Genomic DNA, 19271 nt, shown 5'->3' with positions numbered 1-19271 from the left:
TGATTAGTTGTGTTTGGCGGCCATGTTGGCGGGAGAGTCAGGTGACTAGTTGTGTTTGGCGGCCATGTTGGCGGGAGAGTCAGGTGACTAGTTGTGTTTGGTGGCCATGTTGGCAGGAGAGTCAGGTGACTAGTTGTGTTTGGTGGCCATGTTGGCGGGAGAGTCAGGTGAGTAGTTGTGTTTGGTGGCCATGTTGGCGGGAGAGTCAGGTGACTAGTTGTGTTTGGTGGCCATGTTGGCAGGAGAGTCAGGTGACTAGTTGTGTTTGGCGGCCATGTTGGCGGGAGAGTCAGGTGACTAGTTGTGTTTGGTGGCCATGTTGGCGGGAGAGTCAGGTGACTAGTTGTGTTTGGTGGCCATGTTGGCAGGAGAGTCAGGTGACTAGTTGTGTTTGGCGGCCATGTTGGCGGGAGAGTCAGGTGACTAGTTGTGTTTGGTGGCCATGTTGGCGGGAGAGTCAGGTGACTAGTTGTGTTTGGTGGCCATGTTGGCTAGAGAGTCAGGTGACTAGTTGTGTTTGGTGGCCATGTTGGCAGGAGAATCAGGTGTTTAGTTGTGTTTGGTGGCCATGTTGGCAGAAGAGTCAGGTGACTAGTTGTGTTTGGCGGCCATGTTGGCGGGAGAGTCAGGTGACTAGTTGTGTTTGGTGGCCATGTTGGCGGGAGAGTCAGGTGACTAGTTGTGTTTGGTGGCCATGTTGGCTAGAGAGTCAGGTGACTAGTTGTGTTTGGTGGCCATGTTGGCGGGAGAGTCAGGTGACTAGTTGTGTTTGGTGGCCATGTCGGCGGGAGAGTCAGGTGACTAGTTGTGTTTGGTGGCCATGTCGGCGGGAGAGTCAGGTGACTAGTTGTGTTTGGTGGCCATGTTGGCGGGAGAGTCAGGTGACTAGTTGTGTTTGGTGGCCATGTTGGCGGGAGAGTCAGGTGACTAGTTGTGTTTGGTGGCCATGTTGGCGGGAGAGTCAGGTGACTAGTTGTGTTTGGTGGCCATGTTGGCGGGAGAGTCAGGTGACTAGTTGTGTTTGGTGGCCATGTTGGCGGGAGAGTCAGGTGACTAGTTGTGTTTGGTGGCCATGTTGGCGGGAGAGTCAGGTGACTAGTTGTGTTTGGTGGCCATGTTGGCGGGAGAGTCAGGTGACTAGTTGTGTTTGGTGGCCATGTTGGCGGGAGAGTCAGGTGACTAGTTGTGTTTGGTGGCCATGTTGGCGGGAGAATCAGGTGACTAGTTGTGTTTGGTGGCCATGTTGGCGGGAGAGTGAGGTGACTAGTTGTGTTTGGCGGCCATGTTGGCGGGAGAGTCAGGTGATTAGTTGTGTTTGGTGGCCATGTTGGCGGGAGAGTCAGGTGACTAGTTGTGTTTGGTGGCCATGTTGGCGGGAGAGTCAGGTGACTAGTTGTGTTTGGTGGCCATGTTGGCGGGAGAGTCAGGTGACTAGTTGTGTTTGGCGGCCATGTTGGCGGGAGAGTCAGGTGACTAGTTGTGTTTGGTGGCCATGTTGGCGGGAGAGTCAGGTGACTAGTTGTGTTTGGTGGCCATGTTGGCGGGAGAGTCAGGTGACTAGTTGTGTTTGGTGGCCATGTTGTCGGGAGAGTCAGGTGACTAGTTGTGTTTGGTGGCCATGTTGGCGGGACAGTCAGGTGACTAGTTGTGTTTGGTGGCCATGTTGGCGGGAGAGTCAGGTGACTAGTTGTGTTTGGTGGCCATGTTGGCGGGGGAGTCAGGTGACTAGTTGTGTTTGGTGGCCATGTTGGCAGGAGAATCAGGTGAGTAGTTGTGTTTGGTGGCCATGTTGGCGGGAGAGTCAGGTGACTAGTTGTGTTTGGTGGCCATGTTGGCGGGAGAGTCAGGTGATTAGTTGTGTTTGGTGGCCATGTTGGCGGGAGAGTCAGGTGACTAGTTGTGTTTGGTGGCCATGTTGGCGGGAGAGTCAGGTGACTAGTTGTGTTTGGTGGCCATATTGGCGGGAGAGTCAGGTGATTAGTTGTGTTTGGTGGCCATGTTGGCGGGAGAGTCAGGTGACTAGTTGTGTTTGGTGGCCATGTTGGCGGGAGAGTCAGGTGACTAGTTGTGTTTGGTGGCCATGTTGGCGGGAGAGTCAGGTGACTAGTTGTGTTTGGTGGCCATGTTGGCGGGAGAGTCAGGTGACTAGTTGTGTTTGGTGGCCATGTTGGCGGGGGAGTCAGGTGACTAGTTGTGTTTGGTGGCCATGTTGGCGGGAGAGTCAGGTGATTAGTTGTGTTTGGCGGCCATGTTGGCGGGAGAGTCAGGTGACTAGTTGTGTTTGGCGGCCATGTTGGCGGGAGAGTCAGGTGACTAGTTGTGTTTGGTGGCCATGTTGGCAGGAGAGTCAGGTGACTAGTTGTGTTTGGTGGCCATGTTGGCGGGAGAGTCAGGTGAGTAGTTGTGTTTGGTGGCCATGTTGGCGGGAGAGTCAGGTGACTAGTTGTGTTTGGTGGCCATGTTGGCAGGAGAGTCAGGTGACTAGTTGTGTTTGGCGGCCATGTTGGCGGGAGAGTCAGGTGACTAGTTGTGTTTGGTGGCCATGTTGGCGGGAGAGTCAGGTGACTAGTTGTGTTTGGTGGCCATGTTGGCAGGAGAGTCAGGTGACTAGTTGTGTTTGGCGGCCATGTTGGCGGGAGAGTCAGGTGACTAGTTGTGTTTGGTGGCCATGTTGGCGGGAGAGTCAGGTGACTAGTTGTGTTTGGTGGCCATGTTGGCTAGAGAGTCAGGTGACTAGTTGTGTTTGGTGGCCATGTTGGCAGGAGAATCAGGTGTTTAGTTGTGTTTGGTGGCCATGTTGGCAGAAGAGTCAGGTGACTAGTTGTGTTGGGTGGCCATGTTGGCAGGAGAGTCAGGTGACTCGTTGTGTTTGGCGGCCATGTTGGCGGGAGAGTCAGGTGACTAGTTGTGTTTGGTGGCCATGTTGGCAGGAGAGTCAGGTGACTAGTTGTGTTTGGCGGCCATGTTGGCGGGAGAGTCAGGTGACTAGTTGTGTTTGGTGGCCATGTTGGCGGGAGAGTCAGGTGACTAGTTGTGTTTGGTGGCCATGTTGGCGGGAGAGTCAGGTGACTAGTTGTGTTTGGCGGCCATGTTGGCAGGAGAGTCAGGTGATTAGTTGTGTTTGGCGGCCATGTTGGCGGGAGAGTCAGGTGACGAGTTGTGTTTGGTGGCCATGTTGGCCATGTTGGCGGGAGAGTCAGGTGACTAGTTGTGTTTGGTGGCCATGTTGGCGGGAGAGTCAGGTGATTAGTTGTGTTTGGTGGCCATGTTGGCGGGAGAGTCAGGTGACTAGTTGTGTTTGGTGGCCATGTTGGCAGGAGAGTCAAGTGACTAGTTGTGTTTGGTGGCCATGTTGGCAGGAGAGTCAGGTAACTAGTTGTGTTTGGTGGCCATGTTGGCAGGAGAGTCAGGTGACTAGTTGTGTTTGGTGGCCATATTGGCAGGAGAGTCAGGTGACTAGTTGTGTTTGGTGGCCATGTTGGCGGGAGAGTCAGGTGACTAGTTGTGTTTGGCGGCCATGTTGGCAGGAGAGTCAGGTGATTAGTTGTGTTTGGTGGCCATGTTGGCGGGAGAGTCAGGTGACTAGTTGTGTTTGGCGGCCATGTTGGCAGGAGAATCAGGTGACTAGTTGTGTTTGGTGGCCATGTTGGCAGAAGAGTCAGGTGACTAGTTGTGTTGGGTGGCCATGTTGGCAGGAGAGTCAGGTGACTAGTTGTGTTTGGCGGCCATGTTGGCGGGAGAGTCAGGTGACTAGTTGTGTTTGGTGGCCATGTTGGCGGGAGAGTCAGGTGACTAGTTGTGTTTGGTGGCCATGTTGGCGGGAGAGTCAGGTGACTAGTTGTGTTTGGTGGCCATGTTGGCGGGAGAGTCAGGTGACTAGTTGTGTTTGGTGGCCATGTTGGCGGGAGAGTCAGGTGACTAGTTGTGTTTGGCGGCCATGTTGGCAGGAGAGTCAGGTGATTAGTTGTGTTTGGCGGCCATGTTGGCGGGAGAGTCAGGTGACTAGTTGTGTTTGGTGGCCATGTTGGCCATGTTGGCGGGAGAGTCAGGTGACTAGTTGTGTTTGGTGGCCATGTTGGCGGGAGAGTCAGGTGACTAGTTGTGTTTGGTGGCCATGTTGGCGGGAGAGTCAGGTGACTAGTTGTGTTTGGTGGCCATGTTGGCAGGAGAGTCAGGTGACTAGTTGTGTTTGGTGGCCATGTTGGCAGGAGAGTCAGGTAACTAGTTGTGTTTGGTGGCCATGTTGGCAGGAGAGTCAGGTGACTAGTTGTGTTTGGTGGCCATATTGGCAGGAGAGTCAGGTGACTAGTTGTGTTTGGTGGCCATGTTGGCGGGAGAGTCAGGTGACTAGTTGTGTTTGGCGGCCATGTTGGCAGGAGAGTCAGGTGATTAGTTGTGTTTGGTGGCCATTTTGGCGGGAGAGTCAGGTGACTAGTTGTGTTTGGTGGCCATGTTGGCGGGAGAGTCAGGTGACTAGTTGTGTTTGGTGGCCATGTTGGCGGGAGAGTCAGGTGACTAGTTGTGTTTGGCGGCCATGTTGGCGGGAGAGTCAGGTAACTAGTTGTGTTTGGCGGCCATGTTGGCGGGAGAGTCAGGTGACTAGTTGTGTTTGGCGGCCATGTTGGCGGGAGAGTCAGGTGACTAGTTGTGTTTGGTGGCCATGTTGGCGGGAGAGTCAGGTGACTAGTTGTGTTTGGCGGCCATGTTGGCGGGAGAGTCAGGTGACTAGTTGTGTTTGGTGGCCATGTTGGCGGGAGAGTCAGGTGACTAGTTGTGTTTGGTGGCCATGTTGGCAGGAGAGTCAGGTGACTAGTTGTGTTTGGTGGCCATGTTGGCGGGAGAGTCAGGTGACTAGTTGTGTTTGGTGGCCATGTTGGCGGGAGAGTCAGGTGACTAGTTGTGTTTGTTGGCCATGTTGGCGGGAGAGTCAGGTGACTAGTTGTGTTTGGTGGCCATGTTGGCGGGAGAGTCAGGTGATTAGTTGTGTTTGGTGGCCATGTTGGCGGGAGAGTCAGGTGACTAGTTGTGTTTGGTGGCCATGTTGGCGGGAGAGTCAGGTGACTAGTTGTGTTTGGTGGCCATGTTGGCAGGAGAGTCAGGTGACTAGTTGTGTTTGGTGGCCATGTTGGCGGGAGATTCAGGTGACTAGTTGTGTTTGGTGGCCATGTTGGCGGGAGAGTCAGGTGACTAGTTGTGTTTGGTGGCCATGTTGGCGGGAGAGTCAGGTGACTAGTTGTGTTTGGTGGCCATGTTGGCGGGAGAGTCAGGTGACTAGTTGTGTTTGGTGGCCATGTTGGCGGGAGAGTCAGGTGACTAGTTGTGTTTGGTGGCCATGTTGGCGGGAGAGTCAGGTGACTAGTTGTGTTTGTTGGCCATGTTGGCGGGAGAGTCAGGTGACTAGTTGTGTTTGGTGGCCATGTTGGCGGGAGAGTCAGGTGATTAGTTGTGTTTGGTGGCCATGTTGGCGGGAGAGTCAGATGACTAGTTGTGTTTGGTGGCCATGTTGGCGGGAGAGTCAGGTGACTAGTTGTGTTTGGTGGCCATGTTGGCAGGAGAGTCAGGTGACTAGTTGTGTTTGGTGGCCATGTTTGCGGGAGAGTCAGGTGACTAGTTGTGTTTGGTGGCCATGTTGGCGGGAGAGTCAGGTGACTAGTTGTGTTTGGTGGCCATGTTGGCGGGAGAGTCAGGTGACTAGTTGTGTTTGGTGGCCATGTTGGCAGGAGAGTCAGGTGACTAGTTGTGTTTGGCGGCCATGTTGGCGGGAGAGTCAGGTGACTAGTTGTGTTTGGTGGCCATGTTGGCAGGAGAGTCAGGTGACTAGTTGTGTTTGGCGGCCATGTTGGCGGGAGAGTCAGGTGACTAGTTGTGTTTGGTGGCCATGTTGGCAGGAGAGTCAGGTGACTAGTTGTGTTTGGTGGCCATGTTGGCAGGAGAGTCAGGTAACTAGTTGTGTTTGGTGGCCATGTTGGCAGGAGAGTCAGGTGACTAGTTGTGTTTGGTGGCCATATTGGCAGGAGAGTCAGGTGACTAGTTGTGTTTGGTGGCCATGTTGGCGGGAGAGTCAGGTGACTAGTTGTGTTTGGCGGCCATGTTGGCAGGAGAGTCAGGTGATTAGTTGTGTTTGGTGGCCATTTTGGCGGGAGAGTCAGGTGACTAGTTGTGTTTGGTGGCCATGTTGGCGGGAGAGTCAGGTGACTAGTTGTGTTTGGTGGCCATGTTGGCGGGAGAGTCAGGTGACTAGTTGTGTTTGGCGGCCATGTTGGCGGGAGAGTCAGGTAACTAGTTGTGTTTGGTGGCCATGTTGGCGGGAGAGTCAGGTGACTAGTTGTGTTTGGCGGCCATGTTGGCGGGAGAGTCAGGTGACTAGTTGTGTTTGGTGGCCATGTTGGCGGGAGAGTCAGGTGACTAGTTGTGTTTGGCGGCCATGTTGGCGGGAGAGTCAGGTGACTAGTTGTGTTTGGTGGCCATGTTGGCGGGAGAGTCAGGTGACTAGTTGTGTTTGGTGGCCATGTTGGCAGGAGAGTCAGGTGACTAGTTGTGTTTGGTGGCCATGTTGGCGGGAGAGTCAGGTGACTAGTTGTGTTTGGTGGCCATGTTGGCGGGAGAGTCAGGTGACTAGTTGTGTTTGTTGGCCATGTTGGCGGGAGAGTCAGGTGACTAGTTGTGTTTGGTGGCCATGTTGGCGGGAGAGTCAGGTGATTAGTTGTGTTTGGTGGCCATGTTGGCGGGAGAGTCAGGTGACTAGTTGTGTTTGGTGGCCATGTTGGCGGGAGAGTCAGGTGACTAGTTGTGTTTGGTGGCCATGTTGGCAGGAGAGTCAGGTGACTAGTTGTGTTTGGTGGCCATGTTGGCGGGAGATTCAGGTGACTAGTTGTGTTTGGTGGCCATGTTGGCGGGAGAGTCAGGTGATTAGTTGTGTTTGGTGGCCATGTTGGCGGGAGAGTCAGGTGACTAGTTGTGTTTGGTGGCCATGTTGGCAGGAGAGTCAGGTGACTAGTTGTGTTTGGTGGCCATGTTGGCGGGAGAGTCAGGTGACTAGTTGTGTTTGGTGGCCATGTTGGCGGGAGAGTCAGGTGACTAGTTGTGTTTGTTGGCCATGTTGGCGGGAGAGTCAGGTGACTAGTTGTGTTTGGTGGCCATGTTGGCGGGAGAGTCAGGTGATTAGTTGTGTTTGGTGGCCATGTTGGCGGGAGAGTCAGGTGACTAGTTGTGTTTGGTGGCCATGTTGGCGGGAGAGTCAGGTGACTAGCTGTGTTTGGTGGCCATGTTGGCGGGAGAGTCAGGTGACTAGTTGTGTTTGGTGGCCATGTTGGCGGGAGAGTCAGGTGACTAGTTGTGTTTGGTGGCCATGTTGGCGGGAGAGTCAGGTGACTAGTTGTGTTTGGTGGCCATGTTGGCGGGAGAGTCAGGTGACTAGTTGTGTTTGGTGGCCATGTTGGCAGGAGAGTCAGGTGACTAGTTGTGTTTGGCGGCCATGTTGGCGGGAGAGTCAGGTGACTAGTTGTGTTTGGTGGCCATGTTGGCAGGAGAGTCAGGTGACTAGTTGTGTTTGGCGGCCATGTTGGCGGGAGAGTCAGGTGACTAGTTGTGTTTGGTGGCCATGTTGGCGGGAGAGTCAGGTGACTAGTTGTGTTTGGTGGCCATGTTGGCAGGAGAGTCAGGTGACTAGTTGTGTTTGGCGGCCATGTTGGCGGGAGAGTCAGGTGACTAGTTGTGTTTGGTGGCCATGTTGGCGGGAGAGTCAGGTGACTAGTTGTGTTTGGTGGCCATGTTGGCTAGAGAGTCAGGTGACTAGTTGTGTTTGGTGGCCATGTTGGCAGGAGAATCAGGTGACTAGTTGTGTTTGGTGGCCATGTTGGCAGAAGAGTCAGGTGACTAGTTGTGTTGGGTGGCCATGTTGGCAGGAGAGTCAGGTGACTAGTTGTGTTTGGCGGCCATGTTGGCGGGAGAGTCAGGTGACTAGTTGTGTTTGGTGGCCATGTTGGCAGGAGAGTCAGGTGACTAGTTGTGTTTGGCGGCCATGTTGGCGGGAGAGTCAGGTGACTAGTTGTGTTTGGTGGCCATGTTGGCGGGAGAGTCAGGTGACTAGTTGTGTTTGGTGGCCATGTTGGCGGGAGAGTCAGGTGACTAGTTGTGTTTGGCGGCCATGTTGGCAGGAGAGTCAGGTGATTAGTTGTGTTTGGCGGCCATGTTGGCGGGAGAGTCAGGTGACTAGTTGTGTTTGGTGGCCATGTTGGCCATGTTGGCGGGAGAGTCAGGTGACTAGTTGTGTTTGGTGGCCATGTTGGCGGGAGAGTGAGGTGACTAGTTGTGTTTGGTGGCCATGTTGGCGGGAGAGTCAGGTGACTAGTTGTGTTTGGTGGCCATGTTGGCAGGAGAGTCAGGTGACTAGGTGTGTTTGGTGGCCATGTTGGCAGGAGAGTCAGGTAACTAGTTGTGTTTGGTGGCCATGTTGGCAGGAGAGTCAGGTGACTAGTTGTGTTTGGTGGCCATATTGGCAGGAGAGTCAGGTGACTAGTTGTGTTTGGTGGCCATGTTGGCGGGAGAGTCAGGTGACTAGTTGTGTTTGGCGGCCATGTTGGCAGGAGAGTCAGGTGATTAGTTGTGTTTGGTGGCCATGTTGGCGGGAGAGTCAGGTGACTAGTTGTGTTTGGTGGCCATGTTGGCGGGAGAGTCAGGTGACTAGTTGTGTTTGGCGGCCATGTTGGCGGGAGAGTCAGGTAACTAGTTGTGTTTGGTGGCCATGTTGGCGGGAGAGTCAGGTGACTAGTTGTGTTTGGCGGCCATGTTGGCGGGAGAGTCAGGTGACTAGTTGTGTTTGGTGGCCATGTTGGCGGGAGAGTCAGGTGACTAGTTGTGTTTGGCGGCCATGTTGGCGGGAGAGTCAGGTGACTAGTTGTGTTTGGTGGCCATGTTGGCGGGAGAGTCAGGTGACTAGTTGTGTTTGGTGGCCATGTTGGCAGGAGAGTCAGGTGACTAGTTGTGTTTGGTGGCCATGTTGGCGGGAGAGTCAGGTGACTAGTTGTGTTTGGTGGCCATGTTGGCGGGAGAGTCAGGTGACTAGTTGTGTTTGTTGGCCATGTTGGCGGGAGAGTCAGGTGACTAGTTGTGTTTGGTGGCCATGTTGGCGGGAGAGTCAGGTGATTAGTTGTGTTTGGTGGCCATGTTGGCGGGAGAGTCAGGTGACTAGTTGTGTTTGGTGGCCATGTTGGCGGGAGAGTCAGGTGACTAGTTGTGTTTGGTGGCCATGTTGGCAGGAGAGTCAGGTGACTAGTTGTGTTTGGTGGCCATGTTGGCGGGAGATTCAGGTGACTAGTTGTGTTTGGTGGCCATGTTGGCGGGAGAGTCAGGTGACTAGTTGTGTTTGGTGGCCATGTTGGCGGGAGAGTCAGGTGACTAGTTGTGTTTGGTGGCCATGTTGGCAGGAGAGTCAGGTGACTAGTTGTGTTTGGTGGCCATGTTGGCGGGAGATTCAGGTGACTAGTTGTGTTTGGTGGCCATGTTGGCGGGAGAGTCAGGTGACTAGTTGTGTTTGGTGGCCATGTTGGCGGGAGAGTCAGGTGACTAGTTGTGTTTGGTGGCCATGTTGGCGGGAGAGTCAGGTGACTAGTTGTGTTTGGTGGCCATGTTGGCGGGAGAGTCAGGTGACTAGTTGTGTTTGGTGGCCATGTTGGCGGGAGAGTCAGGTGACTAGTTGTGTTTGGCGGCCATGTTGGCGGGAGAGTCAGGTGACTAGTTGTGTTTGGTGGCCATGTTGGCGGGAGAGTCAGGTGACTAGTTGTGTTGGGTGGCCATGTTGGCGGGAGAGTCACGTGACTAGTTGTGTTTGGTGGCCATGTTGGCGGGAGAGTCAGGTGACTAGTTGTGTTTGGTGGCCATGTTGGCGGGAGAGTCAGGTGACTAGTTGTGTTTGGTGGCCATGTTGGCAGGAGAGTCAGGTGACTAGTTGTGTTTGGCGGCCATGTTGGCAGGAGAGTCAGGTGACTAGTTGTGTTTGGCGGCCATGTTGGCAGGAGAGTCAGGTGACTAGTTGTGTTTGGCGGCTATGTTGGCAGGAGTGTCAGGTGACTAGTTGTGTTTGGCGGCCATGTTGGCAGGAGAGTCAGGTGACTAGTTTTGTTTGGCGGCCATGTTGGCAGGAGAGTCAGGTGACTAGTTGTGTTTGGTGGCCATGTTGGCGGGAGAGTCAGGTGACTAGTTGTGTTTGGTGGCCATGTTGGCGGGAGAGTCAGGTGACTAGTTGTGTTTGGTGGCCATGTTGGCGGGAGAGTCAGGTGACTAGTTGTGTTTGGTGGCCATGTTGGCGGGAGAGTCAGGTGACTAGTTGTGTTTGGTGGCCATGTTGGCGGGAGAGTCAGGTGACTAGTTGTGTTTGGTGGCCATGTTGGCGGGTGAGTCAGGTGACTAGTTGTGTTTGGTGGCCATGTTGGCGGGAGAGTCAGGTGACTAGTTGTGTTTGGTGGCCATGTTGGCGGGAGAGTCAGGTGACTAGTTGTGTTTGGTGGCCATGTTGGCGGGAGAGTCAGGTGACTAGTTGTGTTTGGTGGCCATGTTGGCGGGAGAGTCCGGTGACTAGTTGTGTTTGGTGGCCATTTTGGCGGGAGAGTCAGGTGACTAGTTGTGTTTGGTGGCCATGTTGGCGGGAATGTCAGGTGACTAGTTGTGTTTGGTGGCCATGTTGGCGGGAGAGTCAGGTGACTAGTTGTGTTTGGTGGCCATGTTGGCGGGAGAGTCAGGTGACTAGTTGTGTTTGGTGGCCATGTTGTCGGGAGAGTCAGGTGACTAGTTGTGTTTGGTGGCCATGTTGGCAGGACAGTCAGGTGACTAGTTGTGTTTGGTGGCCATGTTGGCAGGAGAGTCAGGTGACTAGTTGTGTTTGGTGGCCATGTTGGCGGGAGAGTCAGGTGACTAGTTGTGTTTTGGTGGCCATGTTGGCGGGAGAGTCAGGTGACTAGTTGTGTTTGGCGGCCATGTTGGCGGGAGAGTCAGGTGACTAGTTGTGTTGGGTGGCCATGTTGGCGGGAGAGTCAGGTGACTAGTTGTGTTTGGTGGCCATGTTGGCAGGAGAGTCAGGTGACTAGTTGTGTTTGGCGGCCATGTTGGCAGGAGAGTCAGGTGACTAGTTGTGTTTGGTGGCCATGTTGGCAGGAGAGTCAGGTGACTCGTTGTGTTTGGCGGCCATGTTGGCAGGAGAAACAGCAAATAAAATTAATGTACCATGTTAAATTCCAAAGTTCAGAGTTTACCACAAATTTGACCCACTTAAATTTTACATAAATATTGAAAAATACAACACAAAACTTATGGGTTAAACGTAACAAACTTGTATAATGCACCTGCCATTGTTTTTATATCAATAAAGTCAGCCATAAGAATGTAAAAATTTCCAGATTTTTACAGTATTGGAATTAACCTATTAGCTTTCTCTCATCCTGCAGTGTTTAGTAGATTAGTTATTGCCCCTTCCTGGGTTGTGAGACTGCTGACATCAGATGTGTAAGTGAGACAGTATTGGCAGTCAAAGTTGCGTCAGATGTCACGTACATGTTGTATGACAAATACCTGGAATATAAAAAGATCTTGAATAAAAACAAACCCAGTTATTGAAAAATGCATTGATTTCAATTGGGGTCATTTTCGACCCCACTCGTGTAGGTATTGGGAGGTTGTGCATTCAAGGGTTAACTTCTGTTTTTTAAGTTTTTTAAATGAAAATAAAAATTTCATTATTTTTTCCTTTTTCCTGGTAAGTTTACCAAATCTTGACAAGTGTGGATTCGAGCCATGGCACTGTCTTTCTTGTTCTGTTATCTATTACAGTAGTTGAGCTATAGCTGATGTACAGGGCTTTGATTGATTGATTGATGTCAGTCATGTGGGAATTACAGACAGGACAGACAGGACAAATTGTGAAAACAGGACAGGAAATATAGATCAAATCATCTGTGTTACTTTTAACTTACTTTGTGATTGACAGCAGGCTGGCAGTCCTCAAGGCGCACACCAAAAGCCTTTGGACTGCTGGTCTTTTTGGACTTCTTCATGATACTGATGCCCCACGGTGCCTTGTTGTCATCTAAGTCCAGACACAGAAGTCAAATGTATGCTTACATTTGTTTATTTAATGTCCACAAAAATCAGCAAATATAGTTTTCTCAAAATACCCCTTAAATATTATGTAAGTATCAGTTGCATTTAGAAGTTATTATTTTTCGGCCCTTATTAACTGCACTTACTATTTTTGATATTTTAGGGGGGTGGGGGGTTGGGGGGGGGGGTTGTGGTGCTTTTGAGACAACAGAGGCCTAAAAGCTTTATGTTATTATATCATTTGAATGATTATGGCTTACAGTTTATGAAAACCTTGATTTGAAAATCTCAGAAAATCTGGGTTTTTCAAAAACTGTAAACCATGATCACCAAAATTATAAGAAATAAAGGCTTGACAGATCTCACTTTGCATGTAGGGTTTATATCATATAATATATATATATAAAACCCAAAAGCAGTCAAGTTGGCAAATTGTGCAAATAATCATTAAAACGTAGAATTTAATGGCAGCAACACATGGCAAAATCTTTGTCACAGGGGCATTTTTACCACTGTATTACATGGCCTTTCCTTTTAACAACACTCAGTAAATTTTTGGGAACTGAGGAAACACATTTTTGAAGCTCTTCAGGTGGAATTATTTCCCATTCTTGCTTGATGTACAGCTTAAGTTGTTCAACAGTCCGGGGTCTCCGTTGTGGTATTTTAGGCTTCATAATGCGCCACACATTTTCAATGGGAGACAGGTCTGGACTACAGGCAGGCCAATCTAGTACCCGCACACTACTCACTTACTATGAAGCCACGCTGTTGTAACACGTGGCTTGGCATTTGTCTTGCTGAAATAAGCAGGGGCGTCCATGAAAAAGACTTTGCTTGGATGGCAACATATGTTGCTCCAAAACCTGCATGTACCTTTCAGCATTAATGGTGCCTTCACAGATGTGTATGTTACCCATGCCTTGGGCACTAACACACCCCCATACCATCACAGATGCCGGCTTTTGAACTTTGGGCCTATAACAATCCGGATGGTTCTTTTCCTCTTTGGTCCGGAGGACACGACGTCCACAGTTTCCAAAAACAATTTGAAATGTGGACTCGTCAGACCACAGAACACTTTTCCCCTTTTTCATCAGTCCATCTTAGATGAGCTCGAGCCCAGCAAAGCGGCGGCGTTTCTGGGTGTTGTTGATAAATGGCATTGGCTTTGCATAGTAGAGTTTTATCTTTCACTTACAGATGTAGCGACGAACTGTAGTTACTGACTGTGGTTTTCTGAAGTGTTCATGAGCCGATGTGGTGATATCCTTTGTCACATATGCATGTACACTAGATGGCAGTTTTGCCCTGTTTGAGAGTGTCACAACATTGATGTTTACGGCAGACGACGTAAATCACATATGCATGTACACTAGATGGCAGTTTTGCCCTGTTTGAGAGTGTCACAACATTGATGTTTACGGCAGACGACGTAAATCACATATGCATGTACACTAGATGGCAGTTTTGCCCTGTTTGAGAGTGTCACAACATTGATGTTTACGGCAGACGACCTGCTTTACGGCAGGACAAAACGTGACTGTTGTTGTTGTGTGATGTTGCCGCACTGAGTGGACGTTCATGAAAACTGCCTACAATAAACCCACCTAAAGAAACAAAGAAATCACCCTCGATCATTCACATGGTGTCAGAAGTGGTCCGTGAGTCACGAAGTTCAATTTAAGACGGAAATAGACGACATAGCGAAGTTTAATCCCCCAGCGAGTTTTGCCTTTGACAAGCCGACGGAATGGCTCGACTGGAGACAGCGCTTTGAGCGATACAGACTCGCGACGAAACTCAACAATGAGGATGGTGACGTGCAGGTGAGCTGCCTGATTTATGCAATGGGCCACGAAGCAGAAAATATATATAAATCGTTCACCTTTGCCGAAGACGGATGTACAGCCCTTACCTTTGGGCTGGTACCGAGGGCGACTGTGTTGACCAGTTTGACGCGTGTAAATGATAGAATGTCCAGTACTGTAGAACTGTGTTTGGATATGACAATCCGTTTATTCCAGCTATCTAAATTAAATCAAATGTAAGTTATATAACATAAAGTATGCTAACCTTGAATGGCACATTGTCACAGCATTGTCACGGCAAGACACGACACGTCACGTCACAAACACGAACACGACCACGACCACGACCACGGTCGAAAACTGTTTGTCCTCCAATCGCCCTGCCCGAGCTCACACCTGAACCTAATTTATGGAGGCTACCATGGTAACCGCACCATAGCAACAGTCCCCTCCCCCGTCAATACTTCCTGGTTCTTAACAGGAAGTGAGTGTAGCAGTCTGCCAAAAAAGGAAATTAAACATGCTGAACCCAACAATCAATTTAGAGAAAATAAAATAAAAACAATATAAACAAATAAGGAATTTTGGCTCCAACAACGGACATAGAAACAACTTTGACCGCGTGGTGAAAAAGTTTGACGAGTATTTTTTCCCGAGGAGGAATATTATCCATGAGAGAGCATGTTTTCACCAGCGTGTCCAGCGGCCTGGGGAGAAGGCAGAGTGTTTTATCAGATCCCTGTACGATCTGTCAGAGCACTGTGAGTTCGGTGCCTGCCGGGATGAAAATATCCGCGACCGTATTGTTGTCGGGATAATTGACAAGGAGCTCTCACGCAGGCTACAGCTAATGGCGGACCTAACGCTCGCACTGACAATACAGACCGTCAGGCAGTCAGAGGAGGTTGCGGCACAAGTGAACCTGCAGGGAGACAAGATGGGATCAGTACAGGAGGTGCGTTACAAACAACAACATCATTGGAAACAACAACAAGGCAAGACAAAAGACAGAAAATGGGGGAATGAAAATAAATGTGGAAAATGCGGGAAAGTTGAGCATGGCAGAGAGGGAAAATGCCCTGCAAGAAAAGCTACTTGCCACAACTGCCATAAAATCGGACATTGGGCCAGATTGTGTCGCAACAGCAACAAGTCAGTGAATGAAGTCACAGAAACTGGGCATGTTGAACAGACATCCTATTTCTTAGGTTCAGTGTGCAGTGGAGATGAGAAAGAACAGTGGACTGTTCAACTACAGGTGGATTCCATCCCAGTGGAATTTAAAATTGACACAGGAGCTGATGTCAGTGTATTAAGTGAGGATGCGTTTCACACACTCACCCCACTGAGAGCACTGGAACCTGCTGACATTCCTCTGGACAGCCCAGGAGGTGAACTGTTGTGTCTGGGCCGATTTAAAGCAACTAAGGGAAGGATTAACCCCTTTAAAGCATACGTGGTCGCGGCAATAGTGTCAACAATCTACTCAGCCGGTCCCTTTCAGTAAGAATGAACTTGGTGCGACGAGTCGACGAAGTGACACACACCACCACAGGACATCAGCAAGCTTACGGTGAGCATGGCACACTAAACACTGAACCAGTTAGAATACAGTTGAAAGATGGTGCCCAACCGTATGCTGTTCATTCCGCACGACGTGTGCCCTTCCCAATTTTACAAAAAGTCAAAGATGGACTACACAGGATGGAGTATAACGGCATCATAGAGCCAGTAACACAGCCAACTGAATGGTGTGCACCAATGGTACCTGTTCGGAAGAAGAACACTGGCAAAGCCAGGATATGTGTGGACTTGAAACGGCTTAACGATTCAGTCAAAAGAGAGCGTTATATTTTACCTACCTCGGATGAGATCACGGCCAAGCTCAGTGGAGCAACGGTGTTCTCCTCTCTTGATGCTGCGAGTGGGTTCTGGCAGATCCCGCTGCACTCAGACAGCTGCAAGCTAACAACTTTTATTACACCGTTTGGCAGATACTGTTTTAAGAGATTACCATTCGGGATCACCAGCGCACCGGAAATCTTCCAGCGAAAAATGCTGGAGACGCTGCAAGGGCTGGAAGGTGTTGAAGTTTTTATGGACGACATCCTGGTCTATGGGACCTCGATGGAACAGCATGACATTAGACTTGAAAAGGTACTTCAACGCGTTGAATCAGCAGGCCTGAAGCTCAATAAAGACAAATGCTCCCTCAGACAAAGCCAACTACGTTTTTTGGGACACCTCATTGATCAGTCAGGGGTCAGACCCGACCCTGACAAAGTTGAGGCCATTCGACAGCTGGCCCCACCAAGAAATGTCCAGGAGCTTAAAAGAGTTCTGGGCATGGTGAACTACCTGGGGAGGTATGTTCCTAGCCTATCTACAATAGGTCAACCATTATATGAGCTTTTGAAAAGCAGGAACATCTGGACCTGGAGCCACACACAGCAGGCAGCATTTGAGAACATTAAGGAGATGCTGACCACAGCACCGGTTCTTTCCTTCTACGATGTTGCTAAGCCCACAGCTGTGTCCGCCGACGCCAGTAGTTACGGCCTGGGGGGCGTACTGCTCCAACTCCATGGAGAGGATTGGAAGCCAGTAGCCTACTGCTCCAGACGTCTCACTGAAGCCGATACACGTTACGCCCAGATCGAGAAAGAGTGTCTGGCTGGTGTATGGGCCTGTGAAAAATTTGACAAGTATGTTTGCGGCTTGGATCAGTTCAGGCTTGAGACCGATCACAAACCATTAGTACCGCTTGTCAACAATAGAAGTCTGGACAATGTTCCTTTAAGATGTCAGCGGTTACTGATGAGACTCCTGAGGTACAAACCGGTAGCAGAATATGTGCCAGGGAAAACTCTTGTAGTTGCAGATGCCCTGTCTCGTAGCCCACAAACGCACACAAAAGGAGAGACTGACACTCAGGATGATGTTGCGTGCTACGTAGCCACAGTGATGCAGGGCATCCCAGCATCTCCAACCAGAATGGAGAGCATCAGGACAGCAACAATGGCTGACAGCCAGCTATTATTACCTGTTAAGATACACTTTGCAGTTATTTGATACAACTTGAAAAGGAGGGAGATGTCACATATGCATGTACACTAGATGGCAGTGTTGCCCTGTTTGAGAGTGTCACAACATTGATGTTTACGGCAGACGGCCTGCTTTACGGCAGGACAAAACGTGACTGTTGTTGTTGTGTGATGTTGCCGCACTGAGTGGACGTTCATGAAAACTGCCTACAATAAACCCACCTAAAGAAACAAAGAAATCGCCCTCGATCATTCACATCCTTTACACACTGATGTCGCTTGTTGATGCAGTACAACCTGAGGGATCGAAGGTCACTGGCTTAGCTGCTTACGTGCAATGATTTCTCCAGATTCTCTGAACCCTTTGATGATATTACGGACCGTAGATGGTGAAATCCCTAAATTCCTTGTAATAGCTGGTTGAGAAATGTTTTTCTTAAAATGTTCAACAATTTGCTCACGCATTTGTTGACAAAGTGGTGACCCTCGCCCCATCCTTGTTTGTGAATGACTGAGCATTTCATGGAATCTACTTTTATATCCAATCATGGCACCCACCTGTTCCCAATTTGCCTGTTCACCTGTGGGGTGTTCCAAATAAGTGTTTGATGAGCATTCCTCAACTTTATCAGTATTTATTGCCACCTTTCCCAACTTCTTTGTCACGTGTTGCTGGCATCAAATTCTAAAGTTAATGATTATTTGCAAAAAAAAAAAGTTTATCAGTTTGAACATTAAATATGTTGTCTTTGTAGCATATTCAACTGAATATGGTTTGAAAATGATTTGCAAATCATTGTATTCCATTTATATTTACATCTAACACAATTTCCCAACTCATATGGAAACGGGGTTTGTACATTAGCTTTGCATTTTGACTAGCAACAGTTATCATAATAAGCTAGATTCCTCATACTGAACTTTGTAATGTTAATGTATTTTTTTCTTTCACTTTCATTTATAGTTTAATACTTTTGAAAAAGAAAAAAAAACGGTGTTTATTTTTCTCCATCATCTTTTGAGTATTTGTTTTTAACTTAATTGCCTACATTCACCCCCATCACATATTTTCCAGATAGAAAAAGAAAGCAGTATATAAATCCAGGTTTTATTGAAGTAAAGTCTGAATGTCATTAAAAAAGTTAGCTCCATCTTTTGACACTTCTTCCACTCCCGTCCTTGCACGCTACACCGCTACAACAAAGATGACGGGGAGAAGACGCTGTCGACGTAAATAAGACCGCCCACAAAACGGCACATCCTGAAGCGACTGTCAGAAAGCGGCTTGAAGATGATCTGTAAAACATCATCTATGCAACATTTTGACCAAAGAACCACCATTACATGTTATGTAGACCACAAGGAAGTGTTTTCCATTGAGAAAAAAGAATAATATTATGACCCTGTGGAGGGGGCGTGGCCTGCGGGCCTGCAGCGAAGCGGGGTGTGCCAGGAACGGCTTCGAAATCAGCGACAGGTGCGTAGATGGCCCACCTGGGCCTGGTTATCTACTCACCTGTCGCTCTGTTAAAAGGCAGCAGCCGGGAGGAGAGAGGGATGGAGCTGGAGGGGAGCTGGCGTGAGAGCGAGAGCGAGTGAGAAAGAGACTGAAGGACAATTGCTGAAAAGCAGCCGGGGACAATTCATCAAAATAAAAACACTATTGTAACCCTGAAAAGGACTCTCATGTCGGTGCTTGGTGGTCTGAAGAACCCCCAGGAGGGCAACCTCCACAGACCCCTTTAATGCGCCCTATAATCCGGTGCGCCTTTTGTATGAAAATAGACCTGAATAGACCCGCTCATCGGCAGTGCGCCTTATATTCCGGTGAAAATCCGGTATATGACGAATATAACCGTATGTAAACTTCTAGCTGAGATTAGATAGAACTCTATTCTTGTACATTGATCGGGGTGGCATTTTTTTGGACCGCAACACCGATCAAAGCGTGTTTGTACCCACCAGTTTTGGACGATGGATTCACTGCGGTGTTTTCAGTCTTAGCCAAAAGGAAGGGAGGAATCCCACGATGACTTCCAGGAGAAGAATCCGGTTGGTTGCCTGAAAAACTGTTCCAAATGACAAACAATTTTGTATTAATGTACATAAAAAAGGAATAATAGCACAACTTGACTTCCAGCTGTTCCATGCATTACTCCAGAAACAGACAATTGCTCTTTGTCCTATTTTTTTTTTGCTGGTGTTTACAGGGCTGGCCTGTCATTGATGTGTGAAAAGGGGTAAAGGTGGTCAGAAAAAAAGGATGTACAGTGACTTCCATATAAACAAACTACGGTTGTACGGTAAAACCGGTACTCGTATAGTA

At 49.5% G+C, this 19271-nt stretch overlaps 1 protein-coding gene across 2 annotated transcripts in view; it reads right to left on the bottom strand.

Annotated features, from left to right (window-relative positions):
- The window catches only part of LOC133662331 (rho GTPase-activating protein 23-like), a 139694-nt gene that overhangs the window by 20815 nt on the left and 99608 nt on the right, over positions 1 to 19271 (bottom strand). For both annotated transcript variants that reach the window (XM_062066238.1, XM_062066237.1), the window contains exons 14-15: positions 18908 to 19014; positions 11964 to 12076 (exon numbers count right to left, since the gene is read on the bottom strand). In XM_062066238.1, coding sequence (XP_061922222.1) covers positions 11964 to 12076; positions 18908 to 19014 — 220 coding nt within the window. The remainder of the gene's footprint in view (positions 1 to 11963; positions 12077 to 18907; positions 19015 to 19271) is intronic.

This window comes from Entelurus aequoreus, linkage group LG12 (assembly GCF_033978785.1).
Source record: "Entelurus aequoreus isolate RoL-2023_Sb linkage group LG12, RoL_Eaeq_v1.1, whole genome shotgun sequence".
NCBI classification, from domain to species: domain Eukaryota; kingdom Metazoa; phylum Chordata; class Actinopteri; order Syngnathiformes; family Syngnathidae; genus Entelurus; species Entelurus aequoreus.
The sequence above is the reverse complement of the archived record's forward strand: the minus strand, read 5'-3'. Positions and strand labels throughout refer to the sequence as shown.